Below are 22,098 nucleotides of genomic sequence, written 5' to 3'. Positions count from 1 at the left end.
CATAGATACAAAAATACCTATAAGCTGCTAAACATAATAGAAAATTATATTTTTGTATAAATTTAGATTTCTTATATTAGCTTCTCATAAGTCCAGGAGAAGTCATCAATTGGAGAAACGCTATGTGTTTGCATCATTATAGAGGCGTAGGAAGAAAAGGAGTAAAGTAAGAAGTATTTCCAATTACATTCACATGAAAGTAGGAAAAGAAATTGTTAGCTGTTGGGATACAGGCTTGTTAGAAAAAGTAAGATTTTGTTTCGAAGAAATGTGAACAATGAAGTCTGCAGTGTATTAAGTTTTCCACCTTTCATCTACAGGATGCTCCCAGCACACTGAGAGGCAGAGGGGCACTGACAGCACCATGTCAGACGCCCAGCTGGAGAGAAAGGTATGTCAGAGATGCTCAAAGGCTTCACGGGGCCCTAGGAAAGAGGGGCCTTATGTGCAGATTGTTCTAGGAAAAAGTATTACCCAAGGATACAGATTTGTCAAGTAGTCAGATATGTAAGTCCTGGTGAAATTACCCCTTAAATCTCTGGACAACAGGATGCCAAAGAAAATATTCCTTAAGATTTATACCAGGAATAAGATATATATAGATGGAAACATTTCTAATCCTCCTGAAATCAGTGGATTGGGTGAATTTGGCTCCTGCCTCTGAAAAATATAAACAGGCAAAGGCTTCTCTCTTATTTTTTGCCCTGAGAGAAGCTAAAAATTAGAACCGCTAGGTCTAGACACATAGGGGAGAGCACCCGTCCAGCTAGAGCTCCAAGCAGGGAAACAAAAGACAGTAAAGGGTGTTCACGAGTCCCCCTCGGAAATGCTTTTAGAGATCCTCACTTCAAACGATACATTTATCTGCCTTTAGTTCAGAATCGTTTCCAGTTTTAGAAAGAGAAAAAAATCATACAAAGAGGTCTAAAATTTCATCTACTCCTGAAAAGGGCTAGACGGCAATTTTAGTATTTAAAAGTCTAAGGAAGATGTCTCAGTGGTAAAAAGCCTTTTCAGTCCTTGAAAGAGTACCAATCCTAGTAATTAATTCTCAACTAAAATTAAAATGTAATTGTAGAATTAAAAAAAAAATTCCTGTGAATCTATGGTTTCTTAATTAAAATGTTAAACCCTTTCCCTTGATTTTAAAACAAAACTGAATGTATTAACTTGGCAATGAACACATCGAATTTTTCAGCTGGACCTAGCAGAAAAATGTTATGTTTTCCAGTGTGCTCTTGGGGTAGTCTTTTTTATATTACCACTCAGTGAAGTGCCCGCAGACCCGAACCCTTAATATTCTTTTTCAATATTAAGTTTCAAACTTTTTATTACAGAAATTTTTAACTGATAAAAAAGCAGACAGAGAGAACAGTTTCATGAGTCCCCATGTATCTAACTAGCTTCAACAATTATCAAATCGTGGCCAATCTTGAATCATCTCTCTCTCCTTCTCCTACTGGATTATTTTAAAATAAGTTCCAGACATCACATTATTTCATCTGTAAATGCTTCAGTATATATCTCTAACAGACAGGAGCTTTTTCTTCTTAATTCACATAACCACAATATCTTTATCATACCTAAAATAATATATAAATAAATCTTAAATAAATCATCCAGTGAGTGTTCAAATATCCCCACTTGGCTCATAAATACTTTTTATACTTGGTTTGCTTGAATGTTTATAGTTGGCATGTCTTGTGGATTCCTTTTAATCTGTAAGGTCATAGGATTATACAGAACTGTACATTCCAGAGGCTGGAGGGATTGATTGCGAATTCACCTGGCCTAATCACACTGCCTAAGTGAGAATGTTCTTTCTTTCACTGGGCTGAGCAACTGCCTGTTCTCTGCACGACCAATCACCTCAAGTGAGAACCACTCATTCCCCACCCGTCCAGATGCTTCTGTTCGAGGTCCCTGTTTATTCTGGGGTGAAAAGCCCATGCTCTGCTACCCTGTAATTTTCACATACGGGTCACATATACTTCTACCACCTGGAGTACCACAAAATAAGTCTAATTTGATTTGATTGATGATGATACTTAAATATATATACAAGTAAAGTAAAAGGTATAATTGTATAATAAATGACTTGTAACTACCAAATTATATTCTAGAAACAGATGTTGCAAGTCAAACACATGCACTATTTTTGGAGTTTGGGATTTAAGAGAAATAAAAAGGACCTTATAGCATTGTGAGCCTCGAAAAATTCTCAAAGCTTCTGAACATTTTACAGTTAAAACAAACACACAAAAAACCAAAAAAGAGCCTTGTGATTCTCCTTTCCTTGCAAGCACACAGGAAGAACCAATGAAATGTTGTACCAAAAAATTAAATCCAGAAAGTGGCACTACCCCATTGTAGTTAACATGAAATATCCCATTTTCAAGCGTATCTTACACTTACTTTCTATCTGGGAATGGAGATCATTGACTATCACTTGTAGCTGCCCAATAGTCATGTCTCTCAGGTCAGTGGGTTTTAAACTTCTTTTCATCAAGCATTCACTTATATGAGGCATGTGTGGCAGCTGCAGATACAAAGGGGAAGAAGCGTAGATGTGAATAGAGCTGCAAGTACACTGAATGTAAGACCAGTTTTCTCTTAAAAGATCCACCTCATTCATCCACTTCAGTTCAGGTTCTGCGCTTGCCACCATTCCCAGTCTGTGACTTTCCCAGAGTGGGGCCCTACACACACATCACATTACCTAATATGCTATCAGCATCAAAATGTTACAGTGCCAGCATCAAAAGCTTTCTCAGTGGTTTTTAAATCAGGCTGTGACATCCATGAGTCAATTATTACAGCCACAAGATAATTACCAGGAATTGCCAGAGATCATATTAGTATCAATGACACGGGTAAAATTAATAATATCACCTACTATTTAATAATTTATACCATGCTACAAGCACTGTGTTATGTGCTTTGAATGCTTTATCTCACTAAATCCTCACAATCACACTCTGACACAGGTGTTATTACCCCATTTTATGGATGAGAAAACTGAGACTGAGTACCTTGCCCAGAACCCCATAGCAGGTCTATACTCAAACTCCAGGGCTCTTATTTACTATGCTATTTTGTTTTCATTAAAAGGTGAGAATGAGAATGATAGCAATAGTGAGTGTGCCACAGTCCATACGTCCTAAAACCAAGATTGCTTTAAAGCGATTTGAATATTCCCAGGACAGTTAATACTGCCCCTAAGAAACAAAGTAGATATGTGTCAAGAGCAAAGTGCACTTTTGTGAAATTTGTTGCTTAGGTATCTTTCAGTGCTACAGTAGAAAGGGCAAAGAAACAAAATTGTTTCTCAATGACAGTGCTTTTTACAAACTGCCTTGGAGAAACCCAAGTTTGCATAATTCTGGGAAAGGACGAGGACGGTGTCAACCATTTGCCATCCCCAAGCACTCGCTTGCGGTTCAGCCTTCACTGCTTACAAGATCAGCGACGGGAGACTTTTTCCTGTTCTGTTTTTCCACTTCTACTTGCATTTTAGCCATTGGTTTGGCCATGGCAAGGGCCATTTTGGCTTCAGCCTGCAATTTCTTTTGCCTTGTGAGGAAGTCCATGTCATCCAAGGACTCGGATTCCTCTTCAGTAGTGTCTCTGTCGGAGTAGGAAGAACTCTGTTTGCTCTGCAAAGGGAAAAAGAGCAGCCTGAGCTTTTCTGCGCATGTCACCCTCTGTTTAGAGATGGGCTACAGCGTCCCCTGAGCCCTCTCAGAGCAGCTCAGACCTCCCTCCATCACCCCGACTTGCTGCTTGATGTAACCTACACAAATCTCAACATACAAAAAGGTCTATTTTATAACAGACTCAGATTTTAGCATAAATAGAAAGAGCAGTATTGTTAATAACAGGGGAAATACATTTTTAACAAATGTGAAACATTTCTTTGATACTTGGTCTCAAAACTTTTTTGAAGTGACCACATAAAACAAAATATTTAACCCAGAGCTAAGGCACTGTGCTGGTCTTCAGAGTAGATAGGGTCTCAGGTCTCCAGTGATGTTCTGAAGTTGCACTGCACCGCACGGTTTCCTGTTTGTTGATCTTTGGTAAAAAAAAGGTGATAACCCTGACAGAGAGGAAAGAATTCCAGCAATGAGCACCCCTGATTATCCAGCCAACTTTTGTAATAGGTAGGAAAGGAACGAGCTCATAAAGCTTGTATTTCTAAGCCCAATGGGGAAGGATTGGTATTTAGCACATTTTCCCTTTATAATTTTTAAGAGCATATCTGATTTCTCTTATGGTTTAATATGAAAGTACCCGCTAACTTTACCATAGCTTATGTATCCTTATTGTATCACAACTTTGATTTTCCAATCATTGTCACATTTGAGGGGCATGCAGTGCCATGATCTTCTTTTTTAAAATCTCTGCAATGTTCATTCCTAATTCACAATAGAAAAGAAGCTAAATGACCAGGTAAGCACAACGCCAAGCTTCAGCTGGTAGCTGTTTGGACTCACCATGGGAGACAAGGGGGTGTCCAAGCTGGTTTCAGTCTTGCTGTCATCAGCATCACTGTCCTTATCACTGCCACTGTCGTTGACAAAGCATATCTGCAGGTTCATCCCACTCTGTAGTCTGAGCAGATACAAACAGGACAGAAATTCTACTTAGCTATTTGTTATCTGGCTGTAGCCAACAGAACTGTCTGATTTAGCTAATAGAAGTAGTTTTGCACATTCTTCACATGGAGAAGTGAGTTACCAATGTCACTCTCCACTTATAAACGATAATTTTACTAGACGATTTTCCAACAGTCTATTAGTTTTTTTTACATCAATTTCATGTTAATTGAAAAATAATTTAAGACTGCATATTATAGCACCCAGCACAATACCAGACACATAGCTGGCACACAATAAAAGTCTGTTGAGTCATTGAGTTTTTAGTCCTGTCGATCAAGATGAAGGGGGTTCTTGGCCAAATAAGGCTGCCTGGTGTCATCCAGGGTCCTGTCCTAGGGGGACAATCCAAAGAAGCTCACTAAAACCAGGCCAGCATCCCAAGGCTACCGCTCTTTAAAGACTCCTTTTTTCCCAAGTAGACAGAATAGTATCATCTGAAGGAAACCTTTATTTGAGGCAGTTGCCAAAAGCCAACCAAGGGAGCCCATTTATGTCATTAAGAAAGAAAAGCACTACAGGTTCACCCTAGAGAAACATAAGGAAACCCAAAACCCAGTGACAAAGGCACAGCCCCAGCACAGCAAGGGACTACAGACTGCCTCCCGCACACACAGCCTCAGAGATGGAGACCTCTTGGGAGCTCATTATGTTTGGGTGAATCCTGAAGCTCCAGGAATGATGTTGTTGGAAATGTAGTCAGAAAGGGTCACCAGGCCATGCAGCTGCTATATACTCGAGCAGACTGCAGATCCAACTCTTTGTCCTAATCTTCTTTTGAAGTTGAACAGATTTCAATACTGTTCTGTGATAAAGTTTTTAAAGAAGTAATTTTCTTAGCATCTCTAGTTGCTTAGAGAGAGGAAAGGCAAAAGGAGGCTCCCAAGCAAGGGGAGATCATAAGGGGGCTTATCTAAGCTGGGCTAGGGCAGAGGACACAGAATTTGCTCTATCATTACTACTGCCAGAGGGAGAAATGCAAAGAGCAACTTGGATATTTGACATTTATATTTGATTTTTTTTATTCCAATATCAGGGATGTTTTGCAGATATTGCTCAGATGACTCATTTAAAATGCTTCTTTGGAAGAAAATAACATATAACACAGAAAAATAAAATCTACTGATTTAACATACGCACATAATTGTTATGGGTATGCACTGCCACCTATTGTTAAATTCTATAATTACTGAAAGTCCCAGCTTAATGCCCCCTGTAAGGAAATGCAGCCTTTCCCAAGCCCAATTCTGTCTCTTTGCCCTCATGGCACAGGCAAGTTTCCAGGACCAGGGCTTGGCGGAGGGCGAGGAGGTCGGGTGGGGGTTAGACGGCAACACGTTCTACTGTGATCAGCTCAAGGTGCTTAGAGTCAGTTGGACTCAGGTTCTGAATCCTCACTTCTTTTCCCAAGCATATTTCATAAGCTCTATGAACCTGTTTCCTCCTTGGTAAAATGGGGTGAATAATACCTAACCCAACATTTTGCAGGAAGGATTAAAAGAGTTAGTTCAGAGGCTGGCACAGGGTAGGTGCTCTATACATGTCAATTATCCTCCTCTCTTTACCTACTGAAAGCCTAAACGAAGGAAAACAGTTTTAGAGGTAATGTGACTTTGTAAAGGGACCTCTAAAGCCACTAACTCTAATACTTCTTGCTAGTCACAGCAATCCCTGATGCACAATCAACTAACAGAGTGTACTTGAGCTGTCTTTAACTTGTCCTTTAATTGAGCTGGGATTTGCCTTCTTTTAACTTTCTTCCATTGGATTTTTTTTTCTTCCTGGAGAAATCTAATATGTTCAGGTTACACTTTGATACCATGTAAATTTAAAAATTTTAATGTCTGTAGTTGGTCTAAAAAAATAAAAACTCATTTTTAATAATAAAACTCAAGATCTATGAATTAGAAGATGATGAACAAGAAAACTGCGAATTAAATCAGAAGCATTTTAAAGGCTAACCCTAATTCAAATCTAGGATTACATAGCATTTTCTATTTATTGAATAAAGTCTTGAGAAGAAGTTCCTGGCTACTGGATACGCTAATTATAGAAACATAAAATAACCCACAATACCGTTACAAAATAAAACTTCAAATGCCCAAAGATATATATTTTCATTCAGAATAAAGCCTGATCATAAATTTTGTTGTTCTGCCCCAATTCTGACCTTTCTTTGAAGGATCAACCCAGACCTCAATCACCATCCTGTACAGCATGTCTAAGTCAGGAAAGGCAAAGGAAAGAAAAAAAGGGAAGCGTTTAGTAGTCAGGTTGAAATGAAAAACTGCCTCAGGTAGAAATTCAGAAAATCGCCTTAGTACCACATTATCGCCACAGGAAACCGAACAGAGCTTCTTACAGGGTGAGACTTATAATTCCTTATACTAGTAATCACCAAGAATGTTACTCTCAGGAAAAGGAAATTATATGACATAACAGCTAATGGTTCAGAGGGGATTTTAGTAAAGACATCTTAAAACGGGCTCAGATTTCAAGAAGGATTTGTTTGCCTTTAGCCTTTAAGAGGGTTTTAAGATGAAGACGGCTTTGGGAAACTCAACCACAGCAGCCAGGCAGCAACTGCCTGTGGGGTGAGTGGGGCTACCTGCTGCTGTGCAGGCCTCTGTGCCACAGGGTCAAAGAACAGATAACCCCTGCTCCGGGACCCTTTCAGCCCTGGGGATGCATGGCTGTTCCTGAGGCTCACTTCTGAAAGGTGGAGTTCTCTGAGCCTCTGTCCCTCACACTGCAGTGTAGCTGGCCTTACTTTTAACCAGTCTTGCAAAATTCAGACTGCAGGGGGTCTAATTTTCCTGGATCTCTCAAGCACAGTCTGAGATGGAAACAAAAACGTGATCCTCATCTTGTTAATTACAGATATAATTTCAAGGTATCTAGTTGAAGGTTACTTGACGTTTCAAGTGGCATTTAGCAGAGTGTTGTGTGCAAAAGGCTGCTGGAAGTCTGCCTTGCCTGTCGATTTTATTTCTGCCTATCCCAGAAATCTCTTCCCCCTCATGTGCCCCATGCCTGGAGCTACTGACAGGGAGCACACCGAGGGTCTGGGAAGAGGCTGTTCTTGATGGAGAATGCTCAGAAACATGAAGAGATAAAGACTGAGTATGTCTTCTGGACATCTCAGTGAGTGGAAGTGGCTTCCTGTGTGACGGTGCCCATTGGCCAGGAGTGGGAGGGCATTTAGTTGAGCGGCTGTTCAGCAATGACATCTGCTTGGCATTTACAGTGAGAATGATTATTACTTAGAAAATGTTTGCACTGACTTCCAACTACTGTTACCAGGATATTATTAACATATGCATGGAATTGAGAGGATTACAGAGATGAAAAGTTCCTTACTACTGAGAGGATATCTCAAAAACCCAGCCAAGTGCTAATATGATTTGGTACAAAGATAACACTTCTTTCAAAAGTCCAAGACCAGACCAGTTTATTGCCTGAGAGAAACAATGCCACGGTCCTAAAGTTTGCTGGTAACTTCTAGAGGGGCAGTACCCATTGTCAATCAGGCCTTTGTCCTTAACCTTGGGTAGTGGTGACTGGCACTGGTCTGAGGCTAGTTCTGAATCCCATAACTATTTGCTGTTTTCTGGTTTTAGAAATGGGACTCTCCCAGCACCAGCTTAGAACACCAGCAATTATGTATAAATGTTTAAGGTTCTTTGATAAGATTTTATCACCCTGCCCACTGCCCCTGAGTTCACTTCACTTGAAGTGCTACACTGAATTTTAGTTTGAAAGATGTTCTCATACATTCTCTTCTTGGGCTGTTTAATCACCTGTGGATTACAGGCATGAGAATATTTACTCAGAAAAGTCATATGACTTGACCCAGACCTGTGACAGCCTGATTGTAAAATGGTCCTAATTCTTTCCACCCCGTCCTTTTTATCTGCCCCCTCTGCAAAGTGACTGCCGCTTCTCCCATCCAGAGACAGAGTATACTCCCTGCTCCCAGGCTGGCCTTGTGACTTGAAAGTGATGGTGTTCCAGCTCTGAGTGTCCTCCTCAGGGAACCCAGCCACTGCCTTCAGAACGAGTCCAGGCTAGCCTGCTGGCAGATGAGTGACTTTGCAGCCCAGAGCTCAATCAGCAGTTGTCCCAACTGAAGCCCCAGACATGTGAGAGCCCAGCCAAGAGCAGTAAAGGCATCTCGCTGTCCTGTAGCTGGCCACAGACACATGAGCAAGCCCGTCTGAGAGCTGCTAAGCTCAGCATAACTGCCCAGCTGACCTAGAGGATCCTAAGCAGAAATAAAGGCTTATCGTTGTATGCTACTGATGTGAATGGCTTTTTATTACGCATCACCATTGTAGCAACAGGTAACTGGTACAAGATCACAAAGCCTAAGAGACTACAGGCTGGCCTTCTGATATTTGAATCCAATAGGCTTTCGCCCATGCTATATCTAACCTCAGGTTTGGATTTATTAGATCCTGTCTGTGTCTGGAAACATAATTTTAAAGGGCGTATACCTCCTGTACTTGCTTATAATTTCAAAGCAACTGTATGGCTTTCATTAGCAAAAGCAAGAGGACTATCCCATGTGCCTATGGGTTTCAAACATGCATTGCTCATATCTGTCTATGACCAGGGTGGCTCAAGAGCCACTGGCCCTGCAGTGCCATTTGTTACTCAATATTCCCAACTAGTTTGTGACTGAGCCATTAAAATATATTCTTTCCATTTACTTTAATGGATCTTTGATGTACTAGTCAAAGGTTTTATACATAATGAATAATCACCCATATTTTTATAGCATATTTTTTTCTATTTCATGAGAATTTCAAAGGGGATGAAGCATAAAATATGGATTGTAACTGCCTAAGGGCAGCTATAAACACATTTTATTTTCTGAGAATTTGTCATGAAGAAAAGACTGTGGGAACAACTGAGGTTTGGGTAAGCTTTAGAAGTACTGTATGTATGATGGTATCTCTATGGGATGTGTTGAGGTACGTAGGTTAAAATGAGGTACTACTACTCATTGATAAATTGTAAAATACTTTTCCCATTCTGCAAACCCTGCCTTTCCTCTTCTTTTCTCTACTGACTTTCATATTGACGTTTACCAAGAGAGTTACAGAAATGCCTATTACCATTAAAAAAAAAAAAGGAAAAATTTCTGTTTCCCAATGTTTGCTATTATGAAAATACAAAGATTTATTTTATTTTAATGAAATTCTGTTAACTTTCTTTTGCAGAGGATGATAATTTATTGGACTTTAAAAACATGCTATTTATATAACAGCTGCAAATATTGCTGATCCAACATGTATCATCACACATGCAAAAGTACTATAAATGATTTTTATAACTATGTAAGGTAGAGAAAGGGTTATTTAACTGCTCATTCATTCGCTCATTCATTTATTTGATAATCAGGCAATAATAGCTCTGTAAACTCCATGGCACCAATAGGCTGGTGATGAGTAGCTGTTGTCCTCTTTGGCCAGGGCATACACTCTGTAGTTTGCTACAGTCCCCGCTACTGCCTATTACTTTTTATCTGGGCTGCTTCACTCTTTTATGTCTCTTGTTGGTCCCTGAAGACATCTTATGGTTCATGACTTCTGTATTAAGTGAATATGTAGCAGTTGAACCAGGAATAAAAACCAGGTCTTCCAACAGGTACCAAATGCTTAGATAATTAAATTGTAATGTATAAATAGACAGGTGGAATATATAGAGCACTGGAAGGAAACTTAAAAAACAGTTAATAGATACTCCCTATCTTATATACGAGGGATCTTCAAAGAGTTCATGGAAAGATTCATATCATATTTTAATTCTATTTTTCCACAAACTTTTTGAACTATACTTGTATGAGAAAATGAACACTTTTGCTACCTGAACATTGATAAAGTGTTAATCAAGAAGACTGAAAGATCAGGGAACTGTAGAAGAAAGGCGGTCTTGGTGAATTGGGGTTTGGGGGGAACAAACGCAGGAGAAAGATAGGAAAGCTGACTCTCTAGCAGTTATGTGCCCAGAGAAGTTAAGGGTAGTTTCTAACTATGTGCCAAAGACAGGATGGGGGGCGGGGAGAGTGACATCGTATCTCTTTATGTCCAATCCTGATCTCACATCTTACAAGACCCAGATGTTTGGCTTTTCCAAAGGCGAAGGCAGCTCCAAAGGGAGCCAAAGTGTGAGTGGCCCTGGTTTTCATCTTCTAATCCTACAACATTCTCTTTTTCTGCTTCCTCTTCTAAGGTTAGTTCTGAACACTTCCATCTGCACATGTTCACATGGTGACTGGTAGCACCCAATACCACATGGCCACAGAATCTTCTCGCTGGCTTGAACAACCAGTTGCCAGCTTTTCATTGGAAAAGCATCGGCCCCTGCATCCCAACCCAAATCTCTAGAGAGCTATAAATACTTGCATTCCTCAGACAGCTGTTGGTTGTAATTCCACATCAGCATCCATTTCCTTCACTAATGACCACTTTTATGTAACTAAATTTGGAATTACAGGATCTTAATGTTGGGAGAATGCATTTTCAATAGAAATATTCTCTAGCGTGAATGGAAGATTAGAACAAGGCTCTTCTGATATGAGGAATAAAGCAGCCATCTCTCCTAGCTGCCAAATGTGGCTTTCATCTTAACCAATGCCAAATGATTTCCAAGCAACCTATATTCTGAAATAAAAAGAGTTACCATTTTTGAGCATCTACTACGTGCCTGGCACTTTACATATCTTACCTCTAACCCTCAGCTACACATAACGTAAATATTGTGAACCCTGTTTTACGTATGAGAAAACAAAGCCTTAGGTTTCGAGGTTAACTTACACAAGGTCACAAGTTGGCACTTTACTTGAGGAGGACCTGTCTTGAGAGGACAGGGCACTTTAAGAAGGATGGAATAAATTCATGAATGGAGAGGGAAAAGAGAAGATGGAAAACAAACAAACAAACAAACAAACAGAAAAAACAAAAAAAACCCTAAGAAGCTGAAAACAACTCAAATGTCTAACAATAAGATACTGATTTAGAACATTATGGTGAAATATATGATGGGCTCGTGTGCAGCCAATAAAAATGCACACCATAGAACAATTAGTAATATGAACAATGTTCCTGATGTATTAAGTGAAAAAAAGGCTATAAAACAGTAGCTACAGTCTGACTACAACTTTATACAAAAAATGTGGAGATGTATGTACAGAAAAAATGGCAGGAAATACACCTAAATTTTTTTGGTGGAAGAGATTCAGTTGACTTTGGATTTTTCTCTTTTGAGCACCTCTGAGTTGCCACGTGTGGGCATTTAGCAGCAATAAAAAAGAAAAAGGAGAGAAAACAGGAGAGCTGATGACTAGTGCTTGTGTGTTGGAGAAAAGGTGAGTAGGATTCAGTATTTGACAGCTGGGAGAGGATGGCTGTGTCTGACTCAGACCATGTCTATGCAGGGAAGTGACTTGTGTATGAGTCAGGCTGGGCTTTTGTCTTTGGCAGGGTGCTGTGGGTGGTGGGCGATCTGCGGGCAGCAAGAAGCATGTTTTATAAGTGAGCAATTCTCTGGATGGACTCTGATTCAGCTAGTGACATCCCTTCCCACCCCAGTCTCAATCCTATTCCCCTCCAAAGATCGAACAAAAGGGTGGTGTTAAGTCTCCAGATGACACAGCTCACCTGCGGTCGGTGAGAGTGTTTTCTAGTAGCAGTGAATACTTCTGCGCGTTCTCAAGCTCAGTCCTCATATGCGCTGTGTATGTCCAGACACGTGTGGGACCAATGTCCAAAGGGAGTGCAATTTTCAGTAATAAAGTCATGATAACTTGTCAAAAGATGATGCACCAATGAAAAATAATTCCTAGAAGCTCTTTTAATTAAACATTCAATTGTCCACCGGAGCCATTTTTAAATATAAAATGCAGCCCTGTGGCCTTTTTCTCCCTGCCTCCCAACCTTTTACAATAGCTCAGGCAATTGAATTCTCATTGGTGATAAAAAAAAAAAAAAAATCATAAGACAGGGTACAGCTGGTTATGCCTCTAGCAAGATGTCAAATTCAGCTTGCACAAAATTAATTGCACCTAATTAAACTGAGGTCATTGGCATTATTGTAAAGTGAGGCCATTTATTAGACAAAGAAAATTCTACAAACACCAATTTGCTTTTTTTTTCAGGTTTGTGAAAGAGAAGAATTGCTTACATAATTAAATTTGTTTTGCCACTTTAATCTTATTACTCCTCAAAAGATCCACTTCAAATCTTCCTTTGCTTTTGAAATTGTGTAATATTTTAGAATATCAGAGGTAGTCCTTGGAGAAGGGCATTAAAAAAATGATAGGTTTTCTATAGAATACCCAATGGCTTTTCAAATAGCATAAAAAAAGAAAAAGAGTTTGTAAGTTACCATTTGCAATGCCACATACCTTGGAACTACTTATATGCACGGTTTCTAAGCAAATAATTAGTACAAATTATTATGAATGAGATTAATGCAAAGTTTTAAAGATATGTTGCATGTTATAAATTGGTTGCTATACTATGTAACTACTATTTCAAGAAAGATGCTAAAGAGAATGGATTGCATTGATTTGAAACAGGACAATCTCTTTCCTCACCCATGCCAGGCAGATATGACTACTCTGCTTACTTCTTCCAGGAAATTATACAAATATTACTACAGCTAGAGGTAAGAGGATGATTCCCTTTCCTGGCAAAATGATGCCAGTTTGACCTGTGATTCTGTGGCAGATTATATATACAGATTCTTAGTTCCTCACATTCAAAGCCCCCATGAATACTATTTCCTTAAAGTCTTTCTAGATTCAGGGTTATTGGTTCAATTGATAACTCCATAGGCTAAGGTGTCCCCCATTCCTCCTGCCCTCCAGTCCTTCAGCCCAGACACAAAAGGAGGTGGCAGGTGTCTATTATTGGTCTTGTCTCAACCATTCACCAGTAAACTCATAACGCCAAGACAGAAATGAGTTTTGATTTGCGGATACTGGGATGGTTAAGTAAACACTAATCATTATTCAAAGGAGTTGCTCAAAAGTTCTCTGGGGAATTTCTGTTTTTCATAATATTCAGCATTTGGAGCAAAGGGTATAGCCTATCCTAGGTCACACTATCCCAGTGCATACTTTATGAAAAAGAATGTATTAGATTGTATTTACAATTATACGTGAATAAAATCTGTCTTGGGGTAAGGTAAGAAGAGAGGTGAGAATCAGATTTATTTTGTGGTTACTCTGAGAAAAGAATAACGAAGAAGGCAGAGAAAGTTTTCTCCACTACGCCACATCAAGTTGTAATGTGTGAATAACTAAAGATTTTCTAAAGTCTGTTACTAATGACCACTCCATTAATTTGCCAAAGATCCCACTCACCTCAGCAGGACCTGCCTTAAAAAGTAAGCTCACCACTTCAGAATCCATTACTTGGCCAATTCATTTTAAGTCCGCAACCTCATTTAAAATTGAGTATTGAGCTCTTCAGAGTAGTAAATTCCTAAAAGATTTACCTGGTTCTGATTATCTAACTAATATTAACACGTGCTATCGTACATTTTGGACTATCATCTCGATGAAAAAATTCTGACATCCCTTGAGTGCTTTTATAAGAGAGGAAAGGTATTTATAACTCAATGAAGAATTTTAATGCATTAGAAAAAAATAAATTCTGATGGGGATAGGGAATATGGGTTGTATGACTGCAAGTGAACATTCCTAAAGGCTTTTCTCCTACATTATTACTGAGGAGGGGGATGACAGTCAGTTTTCATAGACTTTAAATTTACAGGGATAAAGTGATATTTCTTAGAAACATTTCGTCTCATTATTAACCAGCATCCTGAGGGGGATCCAAAAAGTCATCGTGTTCCCACAGAAGATGATCTCATCCCAGAACATGGAGATGAAAACATCTAAAAGAACAGGATATAAATAATCTTCCTTATGGCGAGTCAACAAGTGTCGCTTGTTATGAGCTGCTGTGAAATACATACGTGTTTAGATCTGTATCTCCAAGTGGGTAGATGACTCAGTGATTCTCAAATTTTGCTCCTCCAGAAGAGTTTCAGGTGGGCTTGGGGGGCTTGCAGGGGAGGGATGGAGTGCGACACTGCAGGGAGGTGTGAGGAGGAGGGGCAGTGAAGGAGATGGGTGGGGAAGGCATTTTCTGGGTGGGGGTAATCCAGTCCCTCTTCTTCAGTCCTGAACCAGAGGAGGACCGGATTTTAATTGAAATCTGCACCGGATTTTAATTGAAAAGACATTTCCACTATTTTAAATACTGGAGATCTTCATGAGACTTAGATAACTATGGCACATTGAACACAGGTATCTAATTTCATTTCTGAAACCCAACCAAAATAGTATTAAAGAAAGAGGATATAAACCCACATGGACAAAGAAAAAGGAAAAGGAAACAATAGCAGACAAGAGAGCCTGAAAAAAATTTGGAAGATAAAATGCAGATGGAGGAGAGGTATTTGACTTTACCTTAATCAGCTAGGTGCCTGCAGGGGTGGCGGGTGGAGGAAGCATACACATTTGTACTGCAGAATCTCAGAAGTGTTCAGGTACGTCTGAAGGCAGGGGAGCAGGGTAGGACTGAATGCAAAGATTGACTGAACACCTCAAAGGATCATCTACACTTGCTATCTCCCTGCCCACCTGTGGCCTGGCAGAATCAGGAAGTTTGCTGTCTTAAGAGGTTGAATCAAAGGGGCTTTGGATTGGGGCATGCTCAGGCACAGCTGAGGTGGCAATGAAATCAAGGGAATTACATGAAATTCTGCATGCTAAACCTCCAACCCTTCCTCCCGTTACAGTCTTAAAACACTGGCAGCCAGGCTTAAAATCTCTTAAGTTGAGGCTGGATGGTCCCTCTCTGCCTCAACTCATAGCCCAAGAGAAAAGACCCTTAGATACTTTTAACAGGATGCATCCCAAGTGAAACAGTTGTCTGTATCGACCAATTCAAAGTGAAGTTCACCATTCGTTTGTTCAACAAATATTTAGTGACTATGTATTAGACACTATTTTAGGCAATAGTTATGGTGGTTAACAAAATAGACAAAGACCTGCTCTTTTGGAGCTTATATTTTAGTGCTGGAGAAAAAGAACAGATTCAAGTATACATAATACAATGTCAGGTAGTGATAATGGCCACAAAAAAAAACCAGATCAGGGTAGGAGGATAAGAGGAGGAAAAATGACGGGTACGTGGGTGTTTAATTTTAATAAGGTGGTCAAGGAAGGCCTCTCTGTAGAGATGTCGTATGTCAACAAGACCCAGCCAACAATTTAGAAACAGGTTGTAGTGAATTACACTTGATTTTCAGTGGACAGAAAGCAAAACATACGAATACAAAACAAACTCAGAAAAAATCAAGGGCAATGTAGAGATCAGAAGAATATATTTTAAACAATTAAAATTAATACTTTCAGTGAAATGAGAAATTATCAACAATTTTGAAAACAAACAAAATGGACAAATTCCCAGAAAAAATACAACACATCAGAAATGATTCAAAAGGAAATAAAAAGCCTGTATAATCATAACCATTTAAGAAATGGAAAGAGTTGTTAAAGCAAACACACCAAGTAAACACCAGGCCCAGATACAGGTGAGTTCAACCAAACTTTACAAAAACCGATCATTAGAATATTATGCAGACTTTTTAAAGGCAATATGAGAAAGGGAATAGTTCCCAATCCATTTTTAAGCCAGCATAACCTTGATACTAAAGCCAGACAAAAATATTTTAAGAATACAACAGACTCATGTCAATTATAAATATAAATGTAACAATCCTAAACAAAATATTATAAATAAAATACAATAGTGTCTGGAAAAAGATAATACCCCCCGACCTATTTAGGTTTATATTAGTTATGCAAAATGGGTCAATATTTTGAAAATCTATAAATGTAATTCATTAATTTATTTGTAGATTAATAAAGTAAAATATAATCATCTCGACAGATGAAGAAAAACTAATCCTTTTACCCCTATTCTATATCAAAGAGAAACTGCTGGCACATGTAAGGCGGGAGACATGAGCAAGAACCTTTTTAAGCAGAGTTGTTAGCAAGAGCAGAACAACTGATACAATCTAGTGCCCATCCTCAGCAGAATGGTTAAATAAACTGGTGTATTCTCACAGTGGGATACAGTGTAGCAGTCAGAACCATGGACTGGCCAAGGGAAAGAGAGAGGCAATTCTTATTTCAGGACAAATAATACAATTTCTCACATAATCATAGTTTACTACATGGTTCAATGAGAATATTATATAATCTCAATAACGTAAACATTAAATAGTTATTCAACCCTAAATTATGAAATAACTATAAAGGGAGAACAGGAGGGGGGATACATAGATATGTCTGTGGGAGGTCTGTAAAAAGAGCTAAATCCAAATTTTCTATAATAGGTAGTCAGATGGTTATTTAAAATGAAAACTAAGAAGATAAGCATTTTATTTAAAGATAGGTAGGTAAACAGGAGAAGAAACAGAGGAGTTAAACATTACTGTTCCTGGAGAGTGGGACAAGGGGTCTTCAAAAAGTTCATGGAAAGATTCATATTACCTTTTAATGCTATTTTTCCGTGAACTTTTTCAAGTGCCCTCATTGTATACATATATGGATGTATATATATGTACGTATGTGTGTATATGAATCTTTGATTTTAAAAACGAAAACTTTCCATTTGTACCAGATGGACTCGCTGAACAGAGAGACTAGGGCTTATAGAAGAAGACATTTTGGCACTTTAGGGAATATTACAGAGCAGTAGCAGAGATCTATGAGACTAGGTCCAATCCCCTTATTTCACAAGAATGAGGAAAATGAGACATGGTTTAAAAAGTCTCACAATGAGAAGCAGACTAGGACTAATCCTCAGATCTCCAGGTCCCTAGGCCAGAGCTCTTTCTGCCATATCCCACTGGGAGGGGAAGAGTGCTCCCAAGGCAAAGGGGAAGACTAACCTTCCACGTCTGGAATGACATGTGGGGACAGCGAGGGGATATTATGTGACTGGGCTGGCACCCGGCTGAGGAAATGATGCTGTAATTCTGCATGGCCAAAGTGGAGTTCTTGTCTCCATGTACTAACTGCCCACAGTGCCTTGAAAATATGCATATATGTTAGCGTGTGTCTGCTGTCTGACTTTTGTTGAACCTCTAAGGACCAGAGTGAAGTAAAAGGCTTACCGAAAGCCAGAAAGAAAAGATTTATAGATACTAAAAATGCCTACTTCTGAGGTTTGCAAGAAGCAGAGACATGGTAGAAACCTACTGGTTGAATAAATGCATGAGTACTATCATTTGTCTCTAACAGCTGGCTTAACATGGCAAATATACCTACTATTTGTACAGGGTATATTTTCTCTTAGTGCAAAGGAAGACTGAGAGGAAACAGACATTTGGGGGGGGTTTGGGGGGAAAGAAATCAAGAGAATTACTGCCATCTTTATGAAAACAATGTTCGATGTGCTTTTATCACTTGGAATATCTGTATTCATAATAGTTAATTTTGCATTGTCTACACCTTCACTAATCAAAGTAGCCTATGGAGTGGCAGGCAGTATGAAAACCAGCTGGGAGCTTGTTAGAAATGCAGACTCTTGAGCCCCACACAGACCTACTGAATCAGAACCTTCACTTAGTAGGTTAAAGTCTTAGCCCTGTTTTTTAGGTAAAATTATAATTTAAATATATTTTATGTGGAATTAGAAGCTATGCAAGTGACCAATAATATGATGAAGTAAATTCTGATAAATGAGCAACAATATCTTGAAATAAGATAAAGATAAATCACCTGGAGCACAGGTTAAGCACTGTAATAAACACTGAATGATCAAAGCAGTAATTGTATTTCTCAGTTACCAGTATTCACTGTAATCAAATATATCAGGGGGGTGGTTCTGAGAGCTCTGGGACTGCTTAATGCGAAATTTGGTGGTCTGCCACACGTCTCCAGGCATCGGTGAGCTTGCTTCCCCTATCAGTGTGCAAAATCAGTACTGTGTCAAAAAAAATGAAATATAAAAACTTGACCTCAAGTAGCTACACAATGTGCCAAAGACAACAATAAGTATACCAACAAATAGGTAGGGAAGGGTATCCCCAAAACCCTAATAAAGATGGTAGTATTATGGAGAAAATAGTACTCAAGGATTTAGGCTATCTTTTATTAGACATATAGTAAGGTGACAAAATCCACTAGGTACATGGTGGAAAATCAACTCAAAAGAACACTCACCGAGAGGAAAGGCTTGGCTTCCCACTCTTGCTACAGCTGGTATAAATTCCTGGGCCATCATCAAAGAAGCTTCCAAGTGCCAACTTCTGTCTGATAGACTCTCTCTCATTTTTCTGTGCCTAAAATTTCAAGAAAATAAAAATACTGATAAGTGGGCAGATACATCACAACCACAGGCAGCCTAACTTGCTACGTTTCTTAGAACTGTAACATTAGATGAAAAATAAACAGGTCACAGCACAAGAGCACTGGAATTATTAAAAGCTGAAATTAAACCAGTCTCTTCTGGTTCTAATTTCAATTCTTCAGAGCCTTTTATGATCTCTATTCTAGGTAAGCCCATGATGGTGCTAAATGATCTTCACTGGGATAGAACTAGATTATTTGCCACTATAATCTTTCTACTTACTTGCTAGATATAGCAGAGTACAGTTGTAGAGGGCAAGCACTTTCTCCTACATGAAATCACTTTGATCCCAAACGTGGCCTTTCCCTGGATCTTGTCTTCTCTCTTCCTTACGTGGCCTTTCAGCCGACTCTCTCTACAGCAAGAACATTAACTCATCTGACCAACAGGCACTGGGCCTCTGTGGGCTGGCAGATGCCACACTATGATGCCAGAACAGAGCCCAGGGCAGGACAGACACGACACCTGCCTGCACCAAACTTACAGTCTTGTTCTGAACTGTTGTTTTTGTTCAAGAGTCAGCCTCATCTCACCAGGTTTAAAATGTGAGAAACCCTGAAAATAATGTCTGGAATAGCTGGAGAATTCTAATTGGACCCATCTGTTTTATATTTTGAAGGAAAGTCAGGTCGGTGTGCACAGGAAAAGGATTTGGTAAACTGCACTACTGTGACCATTTGGATGTGTTTATAACACTTGGCTTCCTATAAAATCCCCATAAAAACTCACCATGCTGAACTTTTAAACCTTTTAAACTACAGGGGAGAAGATTAGAAATGATTTCCTTAGTTAAAAATAAAACTACTACAAAAAAACAAACAATGAGTTAGAAATGCTAGGCTGAGGCTAAGATTTTGGTTTTGTGTGTTGTGGGATGATGAAGGCTGTAAGATGTAGCGTGTTACAAAGGAAATGCACCCCCTCAGAGGGGCAGGCTGAAAAATGACTTCGTTTCATTCCCAAGTGGAGGACAGTGTATATTATGTCAAGCCTGCTTGTGTAATATGGCAGCTTACTAGTCATATGTGACTATCTGCCTTTATATTTAATAATTAATTAGTTAATATTAAAAATTCAGTTCCTCAGTCACACCAGTCTCACTTCAAGAGCTCAACGGTCACAGATGGCTAGTGGACAGAGTACTGGACAGAACAGAATCAAATACATGACAGCGTGGTACAGCTCAGACAGCAGTTCCCAGGTTCCACCTTCAACAGGTGGCATAAGAATGCCCCTCAGGGTTTTGAAAATACCCATCCCCAGCTCTAGCACTAGATATTTAGTTTCAGTAGGTTTGAGAACTTCTAGTTCAAAGAAAGCTCATCTTCACTCACCTGTTCTCTAACACTTTTTAACCCTTAAACACCGTAAGCATCCTTTCAACTTTTACGCTTACAGTCCCCCATTCTGGCATGAACCGTGTGTGTGTGTGTATGTGTATGTGTGTGTGTGTGTGTGTGTGTGTGTGTAAAATACAGACACAAAGTGAAAGACTGCTTTCGTCCCCCATTCTGGCATGAAGTGTGTGTGTGTGTGTGTGTGTGTGTTTGTGTGTAAAATACAGCCACAAAGTGAAAGACTGCTTTCGTCCCCCATTCTGGCATGAACCGTGTGTGTGTGTGTGTGCGTGCGCGTGTGTGTGTAAAATACAGCCACAAAGTGAAAGACTGCTTTCATACAGGTTATTCACAGATGTGATGCTGATTTCATGTTGTTTACTGAGCTAGCACAGCAATGAGCCCTAAGAAACTAACCACAGGGTTGAAAAGGGAAGCAAGAATGCCTTTTATCTCACTAACCACTGGCGACTATACTGTTGGGAACCTTAATTAAAGCAAACCATCCTTCCAAATATGCGGGGCTGGCACTTGTAATGGCCCAGCCAAACCAGAATGACATCACTTGACATCTTTATTTAAAATAAATTCATTTCAAAATCCCAAAATCTGCCAGGCAGATTTTGTGTAGTCAGTGAACCTATTTCTCAACATATAACAGGCAAAAGAGATTCTCATCCAATGTCCTCAACAGTCAGAAAACTGTTGAATGGAACTGAATATCCAAATACAAAATCAGCAGATAACAACATGAGTGTTAACGATTAATGTTCAAAAACATGCTGTTCCAAAATTAGCCTAGGGTCTGAAACAGGCTTTATTTAAAGAAAACACCAATCCCAGGTGTGAATGTGTGAATACAGCTTTGATTCTATGTCTCTTTCCTGATTTACTTGGTACTCTAGAGCTACAGATATTGGGGAGACCTTAAAAAATATTTTTATTTACATTAATTACAATTCTTTATACCTGAATACTTCATTAACAATTAAAAGAGGGTTTTTTATAACATACTCTCTTTTGCCCTTCTCTCTCTCTGGATCCCACTGAATAAAAAATGTATAAAGAACATAAATGTTGCCCATAATCCCATCACTTACAGAACATTGCTAACATTTTGGTATATTTCCTCCTATTTTTCATCTTCTGTGTGCATTTTTTAACCTTTTTATACAGTTGAGGTGATACTGTTTATTATAGTTTGAGAGTTTCCCTTAAATCACTTTCTGTTCTTTAAAAACACAATTTTTAATGGTTGCATATCTTCTATGCTATGGAGTTGTGGTTAGCCATTTGAGTTAGCCATTTGGATTGTATCAAATTAAAAATAACATAGAAGTTAGCATCGTTACATAAATCCCTACCCACATGTCTGATTATTTGCTCAGGATAACTTCCTGGAAGCAGAATTACCAGATCAGTTGAGTGTGAACATTTGTTGAGGCTCTTGACACATTTTGCCACGTTGCTCTAGAGAAAAGCTTTTGCAATTCACATGCCCACCAGCCATGTGAAAGGGCACAGCTTTCGCTACATCCTGGATAATGTTGAGCATTTTCACTTTTTAAAAATGTTTTTAATTTGATAGGCAAAAGTGGTATTCTTTTTAATTTCTCTGATTAACAGTGAGAGTAAATGTTTAAATGTTTTTAGTTA

General features: G+C 39.1%; 1 protein-coding gene across 3 annotated transcripts in view; it reads right to left on the bottom strand.

Annotated features, from left to right (window-relative positions):
• SCHIP1 (schwannomin interacting protein 1) overlaps positions 1–22,098 on the bottom strand; it is a 55,630-nt gene that overhangs the window by 6,596 nt on the left and 26,936 nt on the right. For 2 of the 3 annotated variants that reach the window (XM_063089415.1, XM_063089426.1), the window contains exons 2-5: positions 18,919–19,037; positions 4,497–4,614; positions 3,459–3,656; positions 2,416–2,539 (exon numbers count right to left, since the gene is read on the bottom strand). In XM_063089415.1, the coding sequence (XP_062945485.1) occupies positions 2,416–2,539; positions 3,459–3,656; positions 4,497–4,614; positions 18,919–19,037 (559 nt within the window). Of the gene's footprint in view, positions 1–2,415; positions 2,540–3,458; positions 3,657–4,496; positions 4,615–18,914; positions 19,038–22,098 lie in introns of those variants that run through there. The other variant, XM_063089436.1, reaches the window with a different exon arrangement.

The sequence above is a fragment of the Cynocephalus volans genome, chromosome 1, assembly GCF_027409185.1.
Source record: "Cynocephalus volans isolate mCynVol1 chromosome 1, mCynVol1.pri, whole genome shotgun sequence".
Lineage (NCBI taxonomy): Eukaryota > Metazoa > Chordata > Mammalia > Dermoptera > Cynocephalidae > Cynocephalus > Cynocephalus volans.
This window is presented reverse-complemented; position numbering and strand designations above follow the sequence as displayed.